The sequence below is a fragment of the Cherax quadricarinatus genome, chromosome 32 (genome assembly GCF_038502225.1).
Source record: "Cherax quadricarinatus isolate ZL_2023a chromosome 32, ASM3850222v1, whole genome shotgun sequence".
Taxonomy (NCBI): Eukaryota; Metazoa; Arthropoda; class Malacostraca; order Decapoda; family Parastacidae; genus Cherax; species Cherax quadricarinatus.
In genome coordinates this window covers 17,371,393-17,396,568 of record NC_091323.1, presented here as the reverse complement: position 1 = coordinate 17,396,568, position 25,176 = coordinate 17,371,393, and the positions used below count along the sequence as shown (strand labels likewise).

The 25,176-nt window shown below is 42.3% G+C and overlaps 1 protein-coding gene across 1 annotated transcript in view; it reads right to left on the bottom strand.

Annotated features, from left to right (window-relative positions):
* Positions 1-13,932, bottom strand: part of LOC128690305 (zinc finger HIT domain-containing protein 3) — a 50,941-nt gene extending 37,009 nt beyond the window's left edge. Inside the window, exon 1 of the mRNA XM_070090485.1 lies at positions 12,238-13,932. Within this exon, the coding sequence (XP_069946586.1) occupies positions 12,238-12,323 (86 nt within the window). The 5' untranslated portion in view covers positions 12,324-13,932. The remainder of the gene's footprint in view (positions 1-12,237) is intronic.
* Positions 13,933-25,176: the final 11,244 nt, after the last annotated feature.

Genomic DNA, 25,176 nt, shown 5'->3' with positions numbered 1-25,176 from the left:
TCATGGTATCTCTCAAAGTATTACTGCCAGTGTACACAATAATATCTAAAACAAGACCACTTCTGCAATCACACAGTACAAATAGCTTTATACCAAAGCGTTTCCTCTTGCTTGGTATATATTGCTTGAATGAGAGTCTTCCTTTGAATAAAATCAAGGACTCATCAATAACAAGCTTCCTGAAGGGATAAAAATACATGCAGCACTTTTGTTTCAGGTACATAAACACATTTCTTATCTTATATAACCTGTCGCTTCTGTCAGACCTGGTTTTGTCTGAAAAGTGTAACATACGCAACAGTATCAGGAAACGATTGACACCTATAATGTCACTAAAACCTGGAGTTGAAATCAGGCGATCTGTTGTCCAGTATGTGGTGACAGTGTGCTTATACACATGTGGCATAAGCATTATTGTGGCAAAAAACAGGTACATCTCTGCCACAGTTGTCTCCTTCCACTTGTGTAGCCGTGATTTTGGTGAGAGAATTGTATTTGCCATGGTGTATTCACAGTATGTGTTGGTTTCCCTGACAATGATGTCCATCAGGGGTTCATCGAAGAATAACTCAAAGCAGTCCAGTTCACTGGCATTGTTCCCAAGTGGACAAGATGGCTTTATTCCACTTTGTGTTTCATCAAAGTCATGGGGACTGGGAACAAACTCGTCACCGTCCTGCCAATCCCAGATGCGGTCTGCTGGTGGGGTCTGGATATTGTACCGTGGTTGTGGCTGTGCAGGTTGTGGTGGTGCAGGTTGTGGCAGTGTGGGGTAGGGTGAGGCTGGTTGTTCTGCTGAGTCAGCCGCGTGGCTAGTAGCGTGGCCCGGTGATGGTGCCACATGGGCCGTGCCACCCTCACTATCACCACCACTGCCTCCTCCCTCACTGTCACCATTCATACCCATCGTTACAATATCGTCATCTTCACTATCAGGTCGTGGTGTTGGGCCACGGGATGTGCTCCCAGAGTTTCTCCTTCCCCTTGGAACAACATATGAAACACTACCAGACCGCATGCTACGTCGTACATACTGGCGCTTCACTGGGGAATATTCACTCTCACTGTCACTAGAACTGCTTTCAATGACCTTGAAATCACTATCACTATCACTATCACTATCACTGCTATCATCAGGGTGTTGTACACGACCAAATAGTTTCCTCTTTCGTCCTGGTACAGGCGAAGGTGAATGTGAACAAGCCGGCACAGCACCAGAGGTCGAAGGTTGTGGGTCATCTGGGTTTTCGTCACTATTTACGTTATCCTGGGCACTTTTTTCGGTAACACTCACTTGAAAACCCTTGAATTCACTGTCACTGACATTTTCATCGCTGTTAGAGCTATCACTTGGGAACAAAAGACCTCCAATCCGCCGAGGAGTGAGGAACTTCTTACCGAGAGGCATGGTGAAAATGGACTGACAACATGGCGTTCCCACAATGCACCGCTAGGTCCCAGATTTTTTTCACAGGGTGCACACCGACCACTGAGACCCATTCTCTCCCGTGTAGGCCTACCAGGCCTTTGGCGCGCGATTTGAAGCCGCTAGAATTTGTGCGTATAAATACGTCAGAAACATTGGCTCGTAAGACGTATTTATACGTCGGAAACAGTCAAAGGGCTAGACAGGACTCGCAGCAATGGTTTTAAGTTGGAAAAATTCAGATTCAGGAAGGATATAGGAAAGTACTGGTTTGGTAATAGAGTTGTGGATGAGTGGAACAAACTCCCGAGTACAGTTATAGAGGCCAGAACGTTGTGTAGCTTTAAAAATAGGTTGGATAAATACATGAGTGGGTGGATGTGGGTGGGTGTGAGTTGGACCTCATAGCTTGTGCTACCAGGTCGGTTGCCGTGTTCCTCCCTTAAGTCAATGTGACCTGACCTGACTAGGTTGGGTGCATTGGCTTAAGCCGGTAGGAGACTTGGACCTGCCTCGCATGGGCCAGTAGGCCTTCTGCAGTGTTCCTTCGTTCTTATGTTCTTATGTCAGGAAGTATTTCTTCAGTCATAGAGTTGTCAGGCAGTGGAATAGACTAGAAAGTGACGTAGTGGAGGCGGGAACCATACATAGTTTTAAGACGAGGTTAGATAGAGCTCATGGAGAAGGGAGAGAGAGGATCCAGTAGCAACCAGTGAAGAGGCGGGGCCAGGAGCTAAGACTCGACCCCTGCAGCCACAAATAGGCGAGTACATGCACACACACACACACATAAGGAATTGTTCAAAACATTATAAACTGTGTACGTCAGGCCCATACTGGAGTATGCAGCACTAGTTTGGAACCCACACCTGGTCAAGCACGTCAAGAAATTAGAGAAAGTGCGAAGGTTTGCAACAAGGCTAGTTCCAGAGCTAAGGGGAATGTCCCATAAAGAAAAGTTAAGGGAAATTAGCCTGACGACACTGGAGGACAGGAGGGTAAGAGGACACATGATAACGACATACAAAATACTGCATGGAATAGATAAGGTGGACAAAGACAAAATCTTCCAGAGATGGGATACAGAAACAAGGGGCCACAACTGGAAGATGAAGACTCAGATGAGTCAAAGGGATGTTAGAAAGTATTTCTTCAGTCACAGAGTTATCAGGGAGTGGAACTGTCTGGCAAGTGATGTAGTGGAGGCAGGAACCATACATAGCTTTAAGACGAGGTATGATAAACCTCATGGAGCAGGGAGAGAGAGGACCTAGTTCCAATCAGTGAAGAGGCAGGGCCAAGAGCTGAGCCTTGACCCCTGCAACCACAATTAGGTGAATACACACACACACACACACACACACACACGTATACATTATGCTGAATATGTAAAACTTGTGATTTTGGCTTAAATAGCAATGCTCTTCTTGCCAAATAAGGTAAGCAAAAATTTGTGTATGCAATAATTGCGCAAAAAATCATTCTGAACCTAATGAAAAAAATATAATTCATCGTGTTTGTTCATTATTAAATTACTGTAACCTTATGTAAAATATATTTAGCTGGATTAGGCTAAATTAAATTGTGCTTGTTATAATAAGGTTAGGTAAGTTTTCTAAGGTTCTTTTGGTATAAAATTTTTAATTTTTACATTAACGTAAATGAAAAAATATAACTTTAAAGAAAGAAAATTTTAGAGAGGACTTAATTTTAAATGAGTTCTTGTTAACTGACCAGTTGTACCTATCATAATAATAATAATAATAATAATAATAATAATAATAATAATAATAATAATAATAATAATAATAATAATAATAATAATAATAACAATATATTTCTGCAAGTATGAGTACAAGATATACAGTCCTAGCTGACATCAATGACATACTACTAATAGAAAGCCGCTTCTTATTCAGAGTATTTCGGGCAAATTAGGTCAGATTTGTCCCAGGATGCAACCAAGACCAGTTGACTAACACCAAGGTCAACATTTTACTGATGGGGAACATAGACAACCGGTGTAAAGAAACATGCCCAATGTTTCTACCCTCGCTGGGAATCAAACCCAGACCCTCGCTGGGAATCAAACCCAGACCCTCGCTGTGTGAAGAGAGAGCTTTAGCCACCAGGGCATGGGGCACCTATTTGGCATGCCAGAGAGAGAGAGAGAGAGAGAGAGAGAGAGAGAGAGAGAGAGAGAGAGAGAGAGAGAGAGAGAGAGAGAGAGAGAGAGAGAGAGAGAGAGAGAGAGAGAGAGAGAGTGAGAGAGTGAGAGAGTGAGAGAGTGAGTGAGAGTGAGTGAGAGAGAGTGAGAGAGAGTGAGAGTGAGAGAGAGTGAGAGAGAGTGAGAGAGAGTGAGAGAGAGTGAGAGAGAGTGAGAGAGTGAGAGTGAGAGAGAGAGAGAGAGAGAGAGAGTGAGAGTGAGAGAGAGTGAGAGTGAGAGAGAGTGAGAGTGAGAGAGAGTGAGAGTGAGAGAGAGAGAGAGAGAGAGAGAGAGAGTGAGAGAGAGAGAGAGAGTGAGAGAGTGAGAGAGTGAGAGAGAGTGAGAGAGTGAGTGAGTGAGAGTGAGTGAGAGTGAGTGAGAGTGAGTGAGAGTGAGTGAGAGTGAGAGAGTGAGAGAGTAAGTGAGTGAGTGAGAGTATGAGTGAGAGTGAGAGTGTGAGTGTGAGTGTGTGTGTGAGTGTGTGTGTGAGTGTGTGTGAGTGTACAGGGTCCTGAATGATTCCTTATTAAAATGTCAGATTGCTGTTCTGAGGTTTGCTAGGCGCCCGTATGCTGCAGCAGTTATTTGGTTGATGTGCACTTCAGATGTGTCTGGTGTTATACTCACCCCAAGATCTTTTTCCTTGAGTGAGGTTTGTAGTCTCTGGCCCCCTAGACTGTACTCCATCTGCGGTCTTCTTTGCCCTTCCCCAATCTTCATGACTTTGCACTTTGTGGGGTTGAACTCCAGGAGCCAATTGCTGGACCAGGTCTGCAGCCTGTCCAGATCCCTTTGTAGTTCTGCCTGGTCTCTGATCGAATGAATTCTTCTCATCAACTTCAAGTCATCTGCAAACAGGGACACTTCGGAGTTTATTCCTTCCGTCACGTCGTTCACAAGTACCAGAAACAGCACTGGCCCTAGAACTGACCCCTGTGGGACCCTGCTGGTCACAGGTGCCCACTCTGACATACGTACGTACGTACGTGCGTGCATGTGTGTGTGTGTGTGTGTGTGTGTACTCACCTAGTTGAGGTTGCAGGGGTCGAGTCCAAGCTCCTGGCCCTGCCTCTTCACTGGTCGCTACTAGGTCACTCTCCCTGAACCATGAGCTTTATCATACCTCTGCTTAAAGCTATGTATGGATCCTGCCTCCACTACATTGCTTCCCAAACTATTCCACTTCCTGACTACTCTGTGGCTGAAGAAATACTTCCTAACATCCCTTTGATTCATCTGTGTCTTCAGCTTCCAACTGTGTCCCCGTGTTGCTGTGTCCAGTCTCTGGAACAACCTGTCTTTGTTCACCTTGTCAATTCCTCTCAGTATTTTGCAAGTCGTTATCATGTCCCCCCTATCTCTCCTGTCCTCCAGTGTCGTCAGGTTGATTTCCCTTAACCTCTCCTCATAGGACATACCTCTTAACTCTGGGACTAGTCTTGTTGCAAACCTTTGCACTTTCTCTAGTTTCTTTACATGCTTGGCTAGGTGTGGGTTCCAAACTGGTGCCGCATACTCCAATATGGGCCTAACGTACACGGTGTACAGGGTCCTGAACGATTCCTTATTAAGATGTCGGAATGCTGTTCTGAGGTTTCCCAGGCGCCCATATGCTGCAGCAGTTATTTGGTTGATGTGCGCTTCAGGAGATGTGCCTGGTGTTATACTCACCCCAAGATCTTTTTCCTTGAGTGATGTTCGTAGTCTCTGGCCCCCTAGACTGTACTCCGTGTGCGGTCTTCTTTGCCCTTCCCCAATCCTCATGACTTTGCACTTGGTGGGATTGAACTCCAGGAGCCAGTTGCTGGACCAGGTCTGCAGCCTGTCCAGATCCCTTTGTATTTCTGCCTGGTCTTCAATCGAATGAATTCTTCTCATCAACTTCACGTCATCTGGAAACAGGGACACCTCGGAGTTTATTCCTTCCGTCATGTCGTTCACAAATACCAGAAACAGCACTGGTCCTAGGACTGACCCCTGTGGGACCCCGCTGGTCACAGGTGCCCACTCTGACACCTCGCCACGTACCATTACTCGCTGCTGTCTTCCTGACAAGTATTCCCTGATCCATTGCAGTGCCTTCCCTTTTATCCCTGCTTGGTCCTCCAGTTTTTGCACTAATCTCTTGTGTGGTACTGTGTCAAACGCCTTCTTGCAGTCCAAGAAAATGCAATCCACCCACCCTTCTCTCTCTTGTCTTACTGCTGTCACCATGTCATAGAACTCCAGTAGGTTTGTGACATAGGATTTCCCATCTCTGAAACCATGTTGGCTGCTGGTGATGTGTGTGTGTGTGTGTGTGTGTGTGTGTGTGTGTGTGTGTGTGTGTGTGTGTGTGTGTGTGTGTGTGTGTGTGTGTGTGTGCGTGTACACTCACCTATTTGTGGTTGCATGGGTCGAGTCATAGCTCCTGGCCCCGCCTCTTCACTGACTGCTACTAGGTCCTCTCTCTCCCTGCTCCATGAGCTTTATCAAACCTCTGCTTAAAACTATGTATGGTTCCCGCCTCCAGTACATCACTTTCTAGGCTATTCCACGGCCTCTGTGTGTGGGGGGGGGGGCAAATATGTAGAACTAGCGATCTTGGCTTAAATAGCAAGGCTCATCTTGCCATACAGGAGAAGCGAAAATTTGTGTATGCAATAATTTCGCAAAAAATCATTCTGAACCTAACAAAAAAAATATATTTCACTGTGTTTGTTTGGTATTAAATTATTATAAACAAATCTAAAATATATTTAGTTGGGTTAGGCTAAAATAAATTGTTCTTGTTATAATAAGGTTAGGTAAGTTTCCTAAGATTCTTTTGGTGCAAAATTAAAAATTTTTACATTAACATTAATGAAAAAAAATGTACCTTTAAACATATAAGAGAAAATTTTTGAAAGGACTTAAATGAGTTCTTGCTAACTGACCAGTTTTACATGTTCTGCACAACATATATATATGTATATATATATGAATATATATATGTGTATATATATATGTGTATATATATATGTGTATATATATATGTGTATATATATATGTGTGTATATATACAGTGGACCCCCGCATAACGATCACCTCCCAATGCGACCAATTATGTAAGTGTATTTATGTAAGTGCGTTTGTACGTGTATGTTTGGGGGTCTGAAATGGACTAATCTACTTCACAATATTCCTTATGGGAACAAATTCGGTCAGTATTGGCACCAGAACATACTTCTGGAATGAAAAAATATCGTTAACCGGGGGTCCACTGTATATGTGTATATATATATATGTATATATATATATATATATATGTATATATATATATATATATGTATATATATATATATATATTTTTTTTAACAAGTCGGTCGTCTCCCACCGAGGCAGGGTGACCCAAAAAAAAGAAAGAAAATCCCCAAAAAGAAAATACTTTCATCATCATTCAACACTTTCACCACACTCACACATTATCACTGCTTTTGCAGAGGTGCTCAGAATACAACAGTTTAGAAGCATATACGTATAGAGATACACAACATATCCCTCCAAACTGCCAATATCCCAACCCCCTCCTTTAAAGTGCAGGCATTGTACTTCCCATTTCCAGGACTCAAGTCCGACTATATGAAAATAACCGGTTTCCCTGAATCCCTTCACTAAATATTACCCTGCTCACACTCCAACAGATCGTCAGGTCCCAAGTATCATTCGTCTCCATTCACTCCTATCTAACACGCTCATGCACGCTTGCTGGAAGTCCAAGCCCCTCACCCACAAAACCTCCTTTACCCCCTCTTTCCAACCCTTTCGAGGACGACCCCTACCCCTCTTTCCTTCCCCTATAGATTTATATGCTTTCCATGTCATTCTACTTTGATCCATTCTCTCTAAATGACCAAACCACCTCAACAACCCCTCTTCTGCCCTCTGACTAATGCTTTTATTAACTCCACACCTTCTCCTAATTTCCACACTCCGAATTTTCTGCATAATATTTACACCACACATTGCCCTTAGACAGGACATCTCCACTGCCTCCAACCGTCTCCTCGCTGCTGCATTTACCACCCAAGCTTCACATCCATATAAGAGTGTTGGTACTACTATACTTTCATACATTCCCTTCTTTGCCTCCATAGATAACGTTTTTTGACTCCACATATACCTCAACGCACCACTCACCTTTTTTCCCTCATCAATTCTATGATTAACCTCATCCTTCATAAATCCATCTGCCGACTCGTCAACTCCCAAGTATCTGAAAACATTCACTTCTTCCATACTCCTCCTCCCCAATTTGATATCCAATTTTTCTTTATCTAAATCATTTGATACCCTCATCACCTTACTCTTTTCTATGTTCACTTTCAACTTTCTACCTTTACACACATTCTCAAACTCATCCACTAACCTTTGCAATTTTTCTTTAGAATCTCCCATAAGCACAGTATCATCAGCAAAAAGTAACTGTGTCAATTCCCATTTTGAATTTGATTCCCCATAATTTAATCCCACCCCTCTCCCGAACACCCTAGCATTTACTTCTTTTACAACCCCATCTATAAATATATTAACCCTTTGAGGGTCGACAGGCCCTCTCCGAAACTCGTTCTCAGGGTCGGCCAAATTTAAAAAAAAAAAAAAATTATTTTCTCTTATGAAAAGATAGAGAATCTTTTCCCGATCATAAAGACACCAAAAGTTTGAAATTTGATAGAAAACTTACGGAATTATGCTCTCGCAAAGTTAGCGGTCTCGGCGATGTTTACGCATCGGCGATTTTGCCCACTTTGAGCCCCATTTTCGGCCAATTTCACTGTACTAGTCGACAAAAAACATGAATATTCCGCTAGAACTCCATTTTTTCTATCGAATGAGTGCAAGAAACCACCCATTTATAAATTCAACTATCCAGTACATTGGTCAGAATTTAGCAATTTTGCCAATTTCACACAAATTTCAAAAGATGCCAATTTCCGAATAGGGTCCAGAATAAACAAGAAAGACATTCCTGGCACTAAAATGACATTTCCTCTAGTCATTAGTCACGTCTCAAGGCCCCTCTTATATTCTTTTTCTTTCCACTTTGAATTTTTATTCTCACAAAAAATATAAGATTTACTGTTATGCAGACTACTGCATTAGTGTAAAAAATGGTATAAATATTATTGGTGCACTTGTGAAAGAATATTAGACTCACCAGTTGACGTGTATTGCATGCTCGGCACGATTTGTTTACTTTTGAAGTTTGGTAAAAATCGAACATTTCTGCTACTTTGAGCTCAATTTCAAGGCACCTTTCATTGTAAAACCAGTCAAAATCATCTCAATTTCTGTAATATGTCTTCCATTCTATAAAATGAGACCAAGAAAACTAGAATACAACAATAAATACCATACGAAAATACACTGCAAAGTCGCTGATTTATTAAAAAAAAAACGGTAAAAGTTTTTTTTTTCTCATTATGCACTGTGTGCTGCAGGATTTTTTTTAGACTGTGCACACTGACCACATAGACCCATTCTTTCATATGAAGGCCTACCAGCTTTCTCCCAATAGATTTGAGGCCGCTAGAATTTATGAGTACTAGTACGTCAAAAACCCCTACGCGTAAGACGTACTAGTACGACCAAAACCCTCAAAGGGTTAAACAACCATGGTGACATTACACATCCCTGTCTAAGACCTACTTTTACTGGGAAGTATTCTCCCTCTCTTCTACACACCCTAACCTGAGCCTCACTATCCTCATAAAAGCTCTTTACAGCATTTAGTAACTTACCACCTATTCCACATACTTGCAACATCTGCCACATTGCTCCTCTATCCACTCTATCATATGCCTTTTCTAAATCCATAAATGCAATAAAAACTTCCCTACCTTTATCTAAATACTGTTCACATATATGCTTCAATGTAAACACTTGATCTACACATCCCCTACCCACTCTGAAGCCTCCTTGCTCGTCCGCAATTCTACATTCTGTCTTACCTCTAATTCTTTCAATTATAACCCTACTGTATACTTTTCCTGGTATACTCAGTAAACTTATTCCTCTATAATTTTTACAATCTCTTTTGTCCCCTTTCCCTTTATATAAAGGGACTATACATGCTCTCTGCCAATCCCTAGGTACCTTCCCCTCTTTCATACATTTATTAAACAAAAGTACCAACCACTCCAACACTATATCCCCCCTGCTTTTAACATTTCTGTCATGATCCCATCAGTTCCAGCTGCTTTACCCCCTTTCATTCTACGTAATGTCTCACGTACCTCCATCACACTTACATTCTGCTCTTCTTCACTCCTAAAAGATGGTATACCTCCCTGGCCAGTGCATGAAATTACCGCCTCCCTTTCTTCCTTAACATTTAAAAGTTCCTCAAAATATTCTCGCCATCTACCTAATACCTCCCTCTCCCCATCTACTAACTCCCCTACTCTGTTTTTAACTGACAAATCCATACTTTCCCTAGGCTTTCTTAACTTGTTTAACTCACTCCAAAATTTTTTCTTATTTTCATTAAAATTTCTTGACAGTGCCTCTCCCACTCTTTCATCTGCTCTCCTTTTGCACTCTCTCACCACTCTCTTCACCTTTCTTTTACTCTCCATATACTCTGCTCTTCTTATAACACTTCTGCTTTGTAAAAACCTCTCGTAAGCTACCTTTTTCTCTTTTATCACACCCTTTACTTCATCATTCCACCAATCACTCCTCTTTCCTCCTGCCCCCACCCTCCTATAACCACAAACTTCTGCCCCACATTCTAATACTGCATTTTTAAAACTATTCCAACCCTCTTCAACCCCCCCACTACTCATCTTTGCACTAGCCCACCTTTCTGCCAATAGTCGCTTATATCTCGCCCGAACTTCCTCCTCCCTTAGTTTATACACTTTCACCTCCCTCTTACTTGTTGTTGCCACCTTCCTCTTTTCCCATCTACCTCTTACTCTAACTGTAGCTACAACTAAATAATGATCCGATATATCGGTTGCCCCTCTATAAACATGTACATCCTGGAGCCTACTCATCAACCTTTTATCCACCAATACATAATCTAACAAACTACTTTCATTACGTGCTACATCATACCTTGTATATTTATTTATCCTCTTTTTCATAAAATATGTATTACTTATTACCAAATTTCTTTCTACACATAGCTCAATTAAAGGCTCCCCATTTACATTTACCCCTGGCACCCCAAATTTACCTACTACTCCCTCCATAACATTTTTACCCGCTTTAGCATTGAAATCCCCAACCACCATTACTCTCACACTTGATTCAAAACTCCCCACGCATTCACTCAACATTTCCCAGAATCTCTCTCTCTCCTCTACACTTCTCTCTTCTCCAGGTGCATACACGCTTACTATAACCCACTTTTCACATCCAATCTTTATTTTACTCCACATAATCCTTGAATTTATACATTTGTAGTCCCTCTTTTCCTGCCATAGCTTATCCTTCAACATTATTGCTACTCCTTCTTTAGCTCTAACTCTATTTGAAACCCCTGACCTAATCCCATTTATTCCTCTCCATTGAAACTCTCCCACCCCCTTCAGCTTTGTTTCACTTAAAGCCAGGACATCCAGTTTCTTCTCATTCATAACATCCACAATCATCTCTTTCTTATCATTTGCACAACATCCACGCACATTCAGACTTCCCACTTTGACAATTTTCTTCTTATTCTTTTTAGTAATCTTTACAGGAAAAGGGGTTACTAGCCCATTGTTCCCGGCATTTTAGTTGACTTTTACAACACGCATGGCTTACGGAGGAAAGATTCTTATTCCACTTCCCCATGGATATAAAAGGAAAAGTAATAAGACCAAGAACTATTAAGATAAAATCAAAGAAAACTCAGATGAGTGTGTATAAATAAATGTGTACATGTATGTGTAGTGTGACCTAAGTGTAAGTAGAAGTAGCAAGACGTACCTGTAATCTTGCATATTTATGAGACAGACAAAAGACACCAGCAATCCTACCATCATGTAAAACAATTACAGGCTTTCGTTTTACACTCACTTGGCAGGACGGTAGTACCTCCCTGGGTGGTTGCTGTCTACCAACCTACTATTCATATATATTCATATATATTCATATAGTTTATTTGGACATGATACATAGTTGTACAAGGAATTATAGTACTAGTTGGGTGTACATGCCAAAAGCCCCTTGTATGCAAAGTATTATGGGCAGGCTTAAAATTAACTTAAAATTAACAAACAATGAAAGGTTCAGTTGTAGAAATTTCAGTAAACAATTTACAATATGAAGTACAATTGAGTGTATTTGAAACAATGAAATTTGAACATTTCGATATTGAAGCATTATAGTTGTACAAATTTGTCACATTACAATGTATAACAAACAAGACGATCAGTTTACTATATGTTGTCTTGACGTTTTAAGATTTAAGTAATTGGGAGAATTATTGGTAATGTTAAATATTGTGTGTTAATTATTTAGTCCTGGGTGAGTAAGTGGTTTTTTAGAAGAGTCTTAAATTAATTTTCAGGCCAGGTTACCTTAGTATGTTCTGGTAATGAATTCCAGATTTTGGGGCATATGTATGTATATATATATGTATATATGTACTTACTACTTTATCCTGCACTTGGGACATTTGTATTTCGAGGCAACTTCTTTGCACACCTGACACATGCTGACGATATCACACATCTCCATATTCAATTATTCTTCCCAATACTTGTAATTTTTCTTTTTTTTTTTCTTCAGGATACTTGTAGTTGTTTAGGATCCTTGTAGTTGTTTAGGATCCTTGTAGCTGTTCAGGATCCTTGTAGTTGTTTAGGATCCTTGTAGTTGTTTAGGATCCTTGTAGTTGTTTAGGATCCTTGTAGTTGTTTAGGATCCTTGTAGTTGTTTAGGATCCTTGTAGTTGTTCAGGATCCTTGTAGTTGCTTAGGATCCTTGTAGTTGTTTAGGATCCTTGTAGTTGTTTAGGATCCTTGTAGTTCTTTAGGATCCTTGTAGTTCTTTAGGATCCTTGTAGTTCTTTAGGATACTTGTAGTTCTTTAGGATACTTGAAGTTCTTTAGGATACTTGTAGTTCTTTAGGATACTTGTAGTTCTTTAGGATACTTGTAGTTCTTTAGGATACTTGTAGTTCTTGAGGATGCGTGTAGTTCTTGAGGATGCTTGCAGTTCTTTAGGATACTTGTAATTCTTCTTTAGGATATTTGTAGTTCTTTAAGATACTTGTAGTTCTTCTTTAGGATACTTGTAGTTTTTAAGGATACTTGTAGTTCTTTAGGATACTTGTAGTTCTTCTTTAGGATACTCGTAGTTTTTAAGGATACTTGTAGTCCTTCTTTAGGATATTTGTAGTTTTTATTATATTTGTAAAGGCCGCTGACAGTTTTACACAGTATGGTGCTCTGCTTCCTGGTATATGGAGAGATATTGTCTACAGCTAAGCCATGAAAGAACAGGAACAGGAATCCTTTTGTAACTAGAAACAGGAGTTATAAGTTACCCAACAGACCAGGTGGAGACACCTTGCTAGCACCAACAGTAGAGCGAGACGCACACACTTCACCTGTGTTCAGTACTGACTCCCCACCAAAACCATTGAAGAATTATCCGCAGAGGATAAATGGTGGTAGCTACAATTTAACTGATGAGAGATGCGCCTCCTGCGACTTGACCAGCAAGCAAAATAAGATGAGGACAAGCGTCCCAGTGAGAATGGGAGAAATTTGTCACTGATACACAGGCCAGAGAGAGACGTCCACACCGACGATTTCTGCAGAAATCCTCTTCTTCTTTGTTGGGTTTATCAGGGCCACTGACAGCATAAGCCGTATCGAGTCTGGTTTCTCGATGGAAAAATCGAGGAAGAGAGGAAAAATTGTTGCACAAGGCTGGGCGATGAGAGAAAATGAACAAAAGTTTCTTTGTAAATAGAGATAGAAACTTGAAGTTTCAATTAGATTTGGTGGACCCCCTTGCCAAGCCCCAGCAGAGAGGGACGCCCAAACCCCCACCTGAGTTCAGTAACCGGCTTCCCACCAAAGACCGTTAAAAAATTATCCGCAGAGCGGAAAAAAATGGAGCTGGTTAAAAGTAAGCCGATGTACAGGGCAAAATAGATGAGGACAAGCGTCCCAGTGAGAACGGGGGAAATTTGTCACTGATACTCAGGCGAGAGAGAGACGTCCACACCCAACGAAGGCTGGAGCAGAAGTGTCTGCAGAAATCCTCTCCTACAGATAACTGCACGAGTGATGAGACCTTGTTGTTGTTGGTGGTCACTCAGGGCCACTGAGACTCACTTTCTAGAACTCTACCACACGGGGTGCTGTATAGTCCTTGTGGCTTAGCGCTTCTTTTTTTTGATTATAATAATAATAATAATCTACCACACGGGAGTCCAGGAGAGAAATATTGGCCAAATCTGGGCGGGAATGAGAAAGGAAACAAAGTTTTCTCGAGAAAGAGGAACGGGAACGGGTGATTCTCGACTTAGATAAAGTGGACCTCAGGCCTAAATACTGGCAGACTCAGACGTCTTACTCTCTGAGCAAACACATCTGCACTCCATCAACACCAGCGCTAATGACCCATTCTTTTTTTTTTAAGAAGCTCACGATGTATAGAGTAACTGTCCGAGTTCGATTCCCGGTAAGGATAGAAACATTGGGCATGTTCCTTTACATAGGTTGTCTATTTCCTCATCAGTAAAATGGGTACCTGGGTGTTAGTCGACTGGTATGGGTCGCATCCTGGGACAAAACTGACCTAATTTTCACGAAATGCTCAGCATAACAAGCGGCTTTCTATATAGTAGTATGTCGAAGATTGAGACACTTATGCAACATATGGGAATCTTTATTGAGGAAACGTTTCGCCACACAGTGGCTTCATCAGTCCAATACAAAGTAGAAAGGTGTAAGGAGAGGAGGAGTTTTAGGTAATCAGTCCCTCAGCCTGGAGTCGATGTGTTCAGTCCATCAATCTTGTAGAATGTGCAGCATAGGAACGAACGAACGAACGAAAGTTCAGGTAAGATCCCAAATGGGATGAGCGGGGAAGACGGGACAGACGAAGAATAGTGCTGGAGAGGAGTGTTCTTAGTCGTAGAAATAGAGCCAGGGCTTAACCCAGCAGCGAAGGCGATCGTGGGACAGATATTGAGAAGAGAAATTCAGGCTCTTCTGTTGGGACTCCGGTGGGGTGAGCGGGAAGGAAGGGACATGCGACGTTTAGCGCTAGAGGAGTGAAGAACTGAGCCATGTCTTAACCCAATAGCTAAGGCGAACGTGGGTCAGAGAATGGTACCTGTCATAGAATCCAAGGTCATTTGTAAATAGGGTTACGAGCAGGATCATGCAAGGAGTAGAAAAGGTTGTGTTGGTTTGTGGGTCTGCGAATGTCTTCGGCAAGGAGAGAGGTCCAGTAGTCATGTCGTGTCTCAAGTTTGTCTATCTGTCTGTCACTGAGCGTCTTCCAGTACAGATTCAGCGCAGGGATGTCTAATTGGGCATGGAGAGATTCGCTTGTGGCGAAGTCCTCCCATCTGACATCAAGCACCCAGCGCAGCGCCTTGTTCTGGACATGCTGCAGTTTAAGTAAGTTTGTTTTTGTGTACGAATGGTATATAATACCGACAAGATGAGAGTAAGACACATGTGCAACATCTGGGTATCTTTATTGTAGACGTTTCGCCATCCAGTGGCTTTATCAATACAAATTCTAGGACATAACTTGAAGACAGTAGAACTATGTACAGAAGATGAGGTAATCAGTCCCTCAACCTAGGAGTAGGTGCGAACAGCACCATAGTCGTGGAGATTCTGAAGCAGAAGAAAGAATCCTGGCGCTTATATAGTAACGTCAGGTGAAGCAGACGAGGGCAAATTCACTGGTAGGCGGGATTCCCCAGTGGAAGTAGGTCCTTCCCAAAGAGATGGGTTAGTTGTAGTAGTAGTTGTCGTAGTCGTGAAGGTTATGTACATGTCCTCAGAATTAAGATTCCATTCTGAGGACATGTACATAACCTTCACGACTACGACAACTACTACTACATAAGAAATGTCACCATATCAAAAACAATATACTCAGATCACAACATAATTGAGGTTCAGACATGTATGCGAGGAGCCCCAGACCGACAAAATGAGACTAGTCACGAGGGAGCATTCACCAAATTCAACTTCAATAACAAAAACATAAAGTGGGACCAAGTAAACCAAGTCCTAACCGATATAAGCTGGGAAGATATACTAAGCAACACAGACCCAAACTTATGCCTAGAACAGATTAACTCGGTGGCACTCGATGTATGCACAAGGCTTATTCCTCTAAGAAAAAGGAGGAGTAGATGTAAAATAGAAAGAGACAGGCGCTCCCTTTACAGGCGACGGAAAGGAATAACAGAGCGGCTAAAAGAGGTCAATATATCTGAAATGCGCAGGGAGACACTGGTCAGAGAAATAGCAAGCATCGAACTTAAGCTAAAAGAATCCTTTAGGAGTCAGGAATCGCGGGAAGAACTAAAAGCTATAAATGAAATCGAAAGAAACCCAAAGTATTTCTTCTCCTATGCCAAATCAAAATCGAGAACAATGCCCAGTATTGGGCCCCTACTTAAACAAGATGGGTCCTACACAGATGACAGCAAGGAAATGAGTGAGCTACTCAAGTCCCAATATGACTCAGTTTTTAGCAAGCCGCTAACCAGACTGAGAGTCGAAGATCAAAATGAATTTTTTATGAGAGAGCCACAAAATTTGATTAACACAAGCCTATCCGATGTTATCCTGACGCCAAATGACTTCGAACAGGCGATAAATGACATGCCCATGCACTCTGCCCCAGGGCCAGACTCATGGAACTCTGTGTTCATCAAGAACTGCAAGAAGCCCCTATCACGAGCCTTTTCCATCCTATGGAGAGGGAGCATGGACACGGGGGTCGTCCCTCAGTTACTAAAAACAACAGACATAGCCCCACTCCACAAAGGGGGCAGTAAAGCAACAGCAAAGAACTACAGACCAATAGCACTAACATCCCATATCATAAAAGTCTTTGAAAGGGTCCTAAGAAGCAAGATCACCACCCATCTAGAAACCCATCAGTTACACAACCCAGGGCAACATGGGTTTAGAACAGGTCGCTCCTGTCTGTCTCAACTACTGGATCACTACGACAAGGTCCTAAATGCACTAGAAGACAAAAAGAATGCAGATGTAATATATACAGACTTTGCAAAAGCCTTCGACAAGTGTGACCATGGCGTAATAGCGCACAAAATGCGCGCTAAAGGAATAACAGGAAAAGTCGGTCGATGGATCTATAATTTCCTCACTAACAGAACACAGAGAGTAGTCGTCAACAGAGTAAAGTCCGAGGCAGCTACGGTGAAAAGCTCTGTTCCACAAGGCACAGTACTAGCTCCCATCTTGTTCCTCATCCTCATATCCGACATAGACAAGGATGTCAGCCACAGCACCGTGTCTTCCTTTGCAGATGACACCCGAATCTGCATGACAGTGTCTTCCATTGCAGACACTGCAAGGCTCCAGGCGGACATCAACCAAATCTTTCAGTGGGCTGCAGAAAACAATATGAAGTTCAACGATGAGAAATTTCAATTACTCAGATATGGTAAACATGAGGAAATTAAATCTTCATCAGAGTACAAAACAAATTCTGGCCACAAAATAGAGCGAAACACCAACGTCAAAGACCTGGGAGTGATTATGTCGGAGGATCTCACCTTCAAGGACCATAACATTGTATCAATCGCATCTGCTAGAAAAATGACAGGATGGATAATGAGAACCTTCAAAACTAGGGAGGCCAAGCCCATGATGACACTCTTCAGGTCACTTGTTCTATCTAGGCTGGAATATTGCTGCACTCTAACAGCACCTTTCAAGGCAGGTGAAATTGCCGACCTAGAAAATGTACAGAGAACTTTCACGGCGCGCATAACGGAGATAAAACACCTCAATTACTGGGAGCGCTTGAGGTTTCTAAACCTGTATTCCCTGGAACGCAGGAGGGAGAGATACATGATTATATACACCTGGATAATCCTAGAGGGACTAGTACCGAACTTGCACACGAAAATCACTCACTACGAAAGCAAAAGACTTGGCAGACGATGCACCATCCCCCCAATGAAAAGCAGGGGTGTCACTAGCACGTTACGAGACCATACAATAAGTGTCAGGGGCCCGAGACTGTTCAACTGCCTCCCAGCACACATAAGGGGGATTACCAACAGACCCCTGGCAGTCTTCAAGCTGGCACTGGACAAGCACCTAAAGTCAGTTCCTGATCAGCCGGGCTGTGGCTCGTACGTTGGTTTGCGTGCAGCCAGCAGCAACAGCCTGGTTGACCAGGCGCTGATCCACCAGGAGGCCTGGTCACAGACCGGGCCGCGGGGGCATTGACCCCCGAAACTCTCTCCAGGTAAACTCCAGGTAAACAACTAACCCGTCTCTTTGGGAAGGACCTACTTCCACTGGGGAATCCCGCCTACCAGTGAATTTGCCCTCGTCTGCTTCACCTGACGTTACTATATAAGCGCCAGGATTCTTTCTTCTGCTTCAGAATCTCCACGACTATGGTGCTGTTCGCACCTACTCCTAGGTTGAGGGACTGATTACCTCATCTTCTGTACATAGTTCTACTGTCTTCAAGTTATGTCCTAGAATTTGTATTGATAAAGCCACTGGATGGCGAAACGTCTACAATAAAGATACCCAGATGTTGCACATGTGTCTTACTCTCATCTTGTCGGTATTATATACCATTCGTACACAACTTGTCAGACACTGCAACATCATGGAATCTTAATTCTGAGGACATGTACATAACCTTCACGACTACGACAACTACTACAACAACTAACCCATCTCTTTGGGAAGGACCTACTTCCACTGGGGAATCCCGCCTACCAGTGAATTTGCCCTCGTCTGCTTCACCTGACGTTACTATATAAGCGCCAGGATTCTTTCTTCTGCTTCAGAATCTCCACGACTATGGTGCTGTTCGCACCTACTCCTAGGTTGAGGGACTGATTACCTCATCTTCTGTACATAGTTCTACTGTCTTCAAGTTATGTCCTAGAATTTGTATTGATAAAGCCACTGGATGGCGAAACGTCTACAATAAAGATACCCAGATGTTGCACATGTGTCTTACTCTCATCTTGTCGGTATTATATACCATTCGTACACAACTTGTCAGACACTGCAACATCATGGAATCTTAATTCTGAGGACATGTACATAACCTTCATGACTACGACAACTACTACTACAACTAACCCATCTCTTTGGGAAGGACCTACTTCCACTGGGGAATCCCGCCTACCAGTGAATTTGCCCTCGTCTGCTTCACCTGACGTTACTATATAAGCCCCAGGATTCTTTCTTCTGCTTCAGAATCTCCACGACTATGGTGCTGTTCGCAACTACTCCTAGGTTGAGGGACTGATTACCTCATCTTCTGTACATAGTTCTACTGTCTTCAAGTTATGTCCTAGAATTTGTATTGATAAAGCCACTGGATGCAACATCCCAGCAGCCTCCGGATGCAACATCCCAGCAGCCTCCGGATGCAACATCCCAGCAATTCCAGGAACAGCTGTTAAAAATTGACCACTGTCTGGAAAATCTTCCAGCTCCTGCACCCAACATCTTGCTCCTGGGGGACTTCAACTTAAGGCACCTAAAATGGAGGAATATAGCAAATAATATTGTTGCAGTAATAACACCAGGAGGCAGCTCTGATGAAAACTCACACTCACACGAGCTTTTAAATCTCTGCACAAAATTCAATTTAAACCAGCAAATAATAGAGCCTACTAGACTGGAGAATACACTAGACCTCATCTTCACTAACAATGATGATCTGATAAGAAATGTCACCATATCAAAAACAATATACTCAGATCACAACATAATTGAGGTTCAGACATGTATGCGTGGAGCCCCAGACCGACAAAATGAGACTAGTCACGAGGGAGCATTCACCAAATTCAACTTCAATAACAAAAACATAAAGTGGGACCAAGTAAACCAAGTCCTAACCGATATAAGCTGGGAAGATATACTAAGCAACACAGACCCAAACTTATGCCTAGAACAGATTAACTCGGTGGCACTCGATGTATGCACAAGGCTTATTCCTCTAAGAAAAAGGAGGTGAAGATGTAAAATAGAAAGAGACAGGCGCTCCCTTTACAGGCGACGGAAAAGAATAACAGAGCGGCTAAAAGAGGTCAATATATCTGAAATGCGCAGGGAGACACTGGTCAGAGAAATAGCAAGCATCGAACTTAAGCTAAAAGAATCCTTTAGGAGTCAGGAATCGCGGGAAGAACTAAAAGCCATAAATGAAATCGAAAGAAACCCAAAGTATTTCTTCTCCTATGCCAAATCAAAATCGAGAACAACGTCCAGTATTGGGCCCCTACTTAAACAAGATGGGTCCTACACAGATGACAGCAAGGAAATGAGTGAGCTACTCAAGTCCCAATATGACTCAGTTTTTAGCAAGCCGCTAACCAGACTGAGAGTCGAAGATCAAAATGAATTTTTTATGAGAGAGCCACAAAATTTGATTAACACAAGCCTATCCGATGTTATCCTGACGCCAAATGACTTCGAACAGGCGATAAATGACATGCCCATGCACTCTGCCCCAGGGCCAGACTCATGGAACTCTGTGTTCATCAAGAACTGCAAGAAGCCCCTATCACGAGCCTTTTCCATCCTATGGAGAGGGAGCATGGACACGGGGGTCGTCCCTCAGTTACTAAAAACAACAGACATAGCCCCACTCCACAAAGGGGGCAGTAAAGCAACAGCAAAGAACTACAGACCAATAGCACTAACATCCCATATCATAAAAATCTTTGAAAGGGTCCTAAGAAGCAAGATCACCACCCATCTAGAAACCCATCAGTTACACAACCCAGGGCAACATGGGTTTAGAACAGGTCGCTCCTGTCTGTCTCAACTACTGGATCACTACGACAAGGTCCTAAATGCACTAGAAGACAAAAAGAATGCAGATGTAATATATACAGACTTTGCAAAAGCCTTCGACAAGTGTGACCATGGCGTAATAGCGCACAAAATGCGCGCTAAAGGAATAACAGGAAAAGTCGGTCGATGGATTTATAATTTCCTCACTAACAGAACACAGAGAGTAGTCGTCAACAGAGTAAAGTCCGAGGCAGCTACGGTGAAAAGCTCTGTTCCACAAGGCACAGTACTAGCTCCCATCTTGTTCCTCATCCTCATATCCGACATAGACAAGGATGTCAGCCACAGCACCGTGTCTTCCTTTGCAGATGACACCCGAATCTGCATGACAGTGTCTTCCATTGCAGACACTGCAAGGCTCCAGGCGGACATCTGTGGTGACGTGTACTTAGCTTCAGTGGTGACGTGTACTTAGCTCTGTGAAGACCTGTTTGTGTGCTCTCTGTGAATCTGAACCAGGATGCCCTCTCTTGAGCAGCTTTACCAGCAGCTGAGAGAAGAACTCAGAGTTGCTAAACTGGAGATACGGCGATTAACGGAGGAGAACAAGAGGATTCGTAGTAATCCTCCTGTTGTGAGTCCCCAGGTTAAGAGGGGAGCTTGGTCAGTGGCCGGGCAACATGGAACCAAGCTGAAGATTAAGAAAACGGTTGGAGAGGCAGAAACAACGAGAAACCAGAAGACTACCGTGGAAACTTCCAACTCATTCTCGGTGCTACCTGACGAATGTGAGTGTTCTACTGGGAATGCCACAACGAGCACCAAGGAAGCATTGGCAGACGTGAGTGAGACATCCCTAGAAACCCCAACGAAGACCATCGAGAACGTCATGACGAATTCTACAAGTGGTGTAATGCTACCTGGCGAATGTGAGTCGACTACTCGGAGCATCACTACGGACGACGCCAAGGAAGGTAAAAACATTGTTGTTGTTGGGGATAGCCAGATTAGGTACATGGATAGGGCATTCTGTTTGAAGGATAGGAGTAGGAGGCAGAGAGTGTGTTTTCCTGGGGCTGGGATGAAGGATATTGTTAGCCGTCTGGATGACATCATGAGAGGTAATGGGAGCAATCCTATTATCTGTCTCAGTGCTGGAGGCAACGATGTTGGCAGACGTAGGAGTGAGGACCTGATTAGCAGGTATAGGTCAGCAATAGAGATAATTAGGAAGAAGGGTGGGAAACCTGTCATATGTGGCATTTTGCCAAGGAGAGGAGTTGGAAATGAATGGTTGTCCAGAGCAATTGGTGTCAATTGCTGGCTGGACAAATACTGTAAGGAAAATGTGGTAACATTCATTGACAACTGGGACCTCTTCTACGGCAGAAATGACATGTATGCCAGGGATGGGGTTCACTTGTCTAGGTGTGGGGTGGGAGCACTGGCCAACACAGTGGAGGGAGCTGTTAGGTCTTTAAACTAGGAATAGTTAGTGGTATGGGTTTTGGCGGGAAAACTGTGAAGTCGCAGGGTAGTAACATGAGTACTAGGAGAACTAGTAATAGGCAAAATGAGGAGGATATTGGAAAGCCATTGGCACCAATTGACAATGACAGTAATAGGTTTAGTGGAATAACAGAAAGGAGCAGGAAGGGTAAAGAGATAGGAGGGTCCTTAAGTATATATTACACAAATAGTCGCAGTGCTAGGAATAAGATGGACGAGTTGAGACTAGTTGCTAGTGCAGGTAACATAGATGTATTTGCCATTACTGAGACGTGGTTTAATTCAAAAAGTCGGGACATGCCTGCAGAATGTCACATTCAGGGTTTTAAATTGTTCCAAGTAGATAGAAGTATCGGGAAGGGGGGTGGGGTGGCACTGTATGTCCGAGATCGCTTGAACTGTTGCATAAAAACGGGTATTAAGTCTGAAGTAACACATACAGAGTCTGTTTGGATAGAATTTTCAGAGGGGCATGAAAAATTAATTTTAGGTGTGATATACCGTCCCCCAAATTTAGATAGGGACCAGGGGAGACTACTATGGGAGGAAATTGTTAGGGCCACAAGGCACGATAATGTAGTAATTCTAGGAGACTTTAACTTTAGTCATATTGATTGGAATTTCTTGACTGGGAATTTAGAATCATACGATTTCTTAGAAGTAGTTCAGGATTGTTTTTTGAAGCAGTTTGTGACAGAACCTACAAGGGGTAATAACCTGCTTGACTTAGTTCTGGCAAACAATGAATCCCTTGTTAATAATTTAGAAGTTTCAGAGGAACTGGGTGCTAGCGACCACAAATCAATTACATTTAGAATTGAATGGAAGTATGATAGTAGGGATAACTCAGTAACAGTCCCAGATTTTCGCTTAGCAGATTACGATGGGCTTAGAGAACACTTATCATCTGTTGACTGGGGTAATGAAGAGAGCTATCAATATGACAGTTTTCTGAACACAATACATGCTGCTCAAAGAACGTTTATCCCTTATAAGGAAATTAGATCAAATAGAAATGACCCAAAATGGATGAATAATAGGCTGAAATATCTACTAGGGCATAAGAAAGGAATTTATAGGCGTATCAAAAGAGGCGAGGGTCATCTTATGAATCAGCATATTGACATTAAGAGGGACATTAAAAAGGGGATAAGAAAAGCTAAAAGGGACTATGAAATTAAAGTTGCTAGGGATTCTAAAACTAACCCAAAAAGTTTTTTCCAGGTCTATAGAACAAAAGTCAGAGATAAGATAGGTCCCCTTAAAAATAACTATGGGCATCTTACTGACAAAGAGAATGAAATGTGCTCGATTTTAAATAATTATTTTCTCTCGGTTTTTACACAGGAAGACACTAATAATATTCCGGTAATTAATTTTTATAGTGGATCAGAAGAAGATAAATTATGTAACATCACAGTCACTAGTGAATTGGTTGTGAAGCAGATAGACAGACTGAAGCAAAATAAGTCACCGGGTCCTGATGAGGTTTTTTCAAGGGTTCTAAAGGAATGCAAAATGGAAGTCTGTGAACCATTAACTAATATTTTTAATTTATCTCTTCAAACAGGTGTAGTGTCTGATATGTGGAAGATGGCTAATGTAATTCCTATTTTTAAAACAGGGGACAAGTCGTTACCGTCAAATTACCGCCCAATAAGCCTGACCTCAATTGTAGGCAAATTACTAGAGTCAATTATAGCTGAGATTATAAGAAACCATCTCGATAAGCATAGCTTGATTAATGATACTCAGCATGGATTCACAAGAGGCCGGTCTTGTCTAACTAATTTATTAACTTTCTTCAGTAAAGCTTTTGAGGCTGTTGACCACGATAAAGAATTTGATATTATTTACTTAGATTTTAGTAAGGCATTTGATAGAGTTCCGCACCAAAGACTGTTGAAGAAAGTAGCAGCTCATGGCATTGGGGGAAGGGTGCTCTCGTGGATCGAATCATGGCTCACAGACAGGAAGCAAAGAGTGTCCATAAATGGGGTTAAATCCGAGTGGGGATCAGTAACAAGTGGCGTTCCACAGGGATCAGTCTTGGGCCCGTTGTTGTTTATAATATATATCAATGATCTTGATGAAGGAATTACTAGTGATATGAGCAAATTCGCCGATGACACGAAGATAGGTAGGATAATTGATTCAAACGTGGATGTTAGGGAACTTCAGGAGGATTTAGACAAACTCTACTCTTGGTCAGAAAAGTGGCAGATGCAGTTCAATGTAGATAAATGCAAGGTTCTGAAGCTCGGGAGTGTCCATAACCCTAGCACTTATAAGTTAAATAATGTAGAACTTAACCATACAGATTGCGAAAAGGACTTGGGGGTTATGGTAAGCAGCAACCTTAAATCAAGACAGCAATGCCTAAGCGTACGTAATAAGGCAAATAGATTACTGGGATTTATATCAAGAAGTGTAAGCAACAGAAGTCCAGAGGTCATACTGCAGCTTTATACATCATTAGTAAGGCCTCACCTAGATTATGCAGCTCAATTCTGGTCTCCATATTACAGAATGGACATAAATTCGTTAGAAAACATTCAGCGTAGGATGACTAAATTAATATATAGCATTAGAAATCTTCCTTATGAAGAAAGATTGAAGACTCTTAAGTTACATTCACTTGTTAGACGAAGAATGAGGGGAGACCTGATCGAAGTGTATAAGTGGAAGATAGGTATTAATAAAGGGGATATTAACAAGGTCTTGAGGATATCTCTCCAAGAGAGAACCCGCAGTAATGGATTTAAATTAGATAAGTTTAGATTTAGAAAGGACATAGGAAAGTATTGGTTTGGAAATAGGGTAGTTGATGAGTGGAACAGTCTACCTAGTTGGGTTATTGAGGCTAGGACTTTGGGTAGTTTCAAATTTAGGTTGGATAAGTACATGAGTGGGAGGGGTTGGATTTGAGTTGGACTTGCACATCAGAGCTTATTTCTTGGGTAGCATTGAAAATTGGGTTGGTCAAATGTTTGTTAGTGGGATGAATTGTAAAGGACCTGCCTAGTATGGGCCAACAGGCCTGCTGCAGTGTTCCTCCTTTC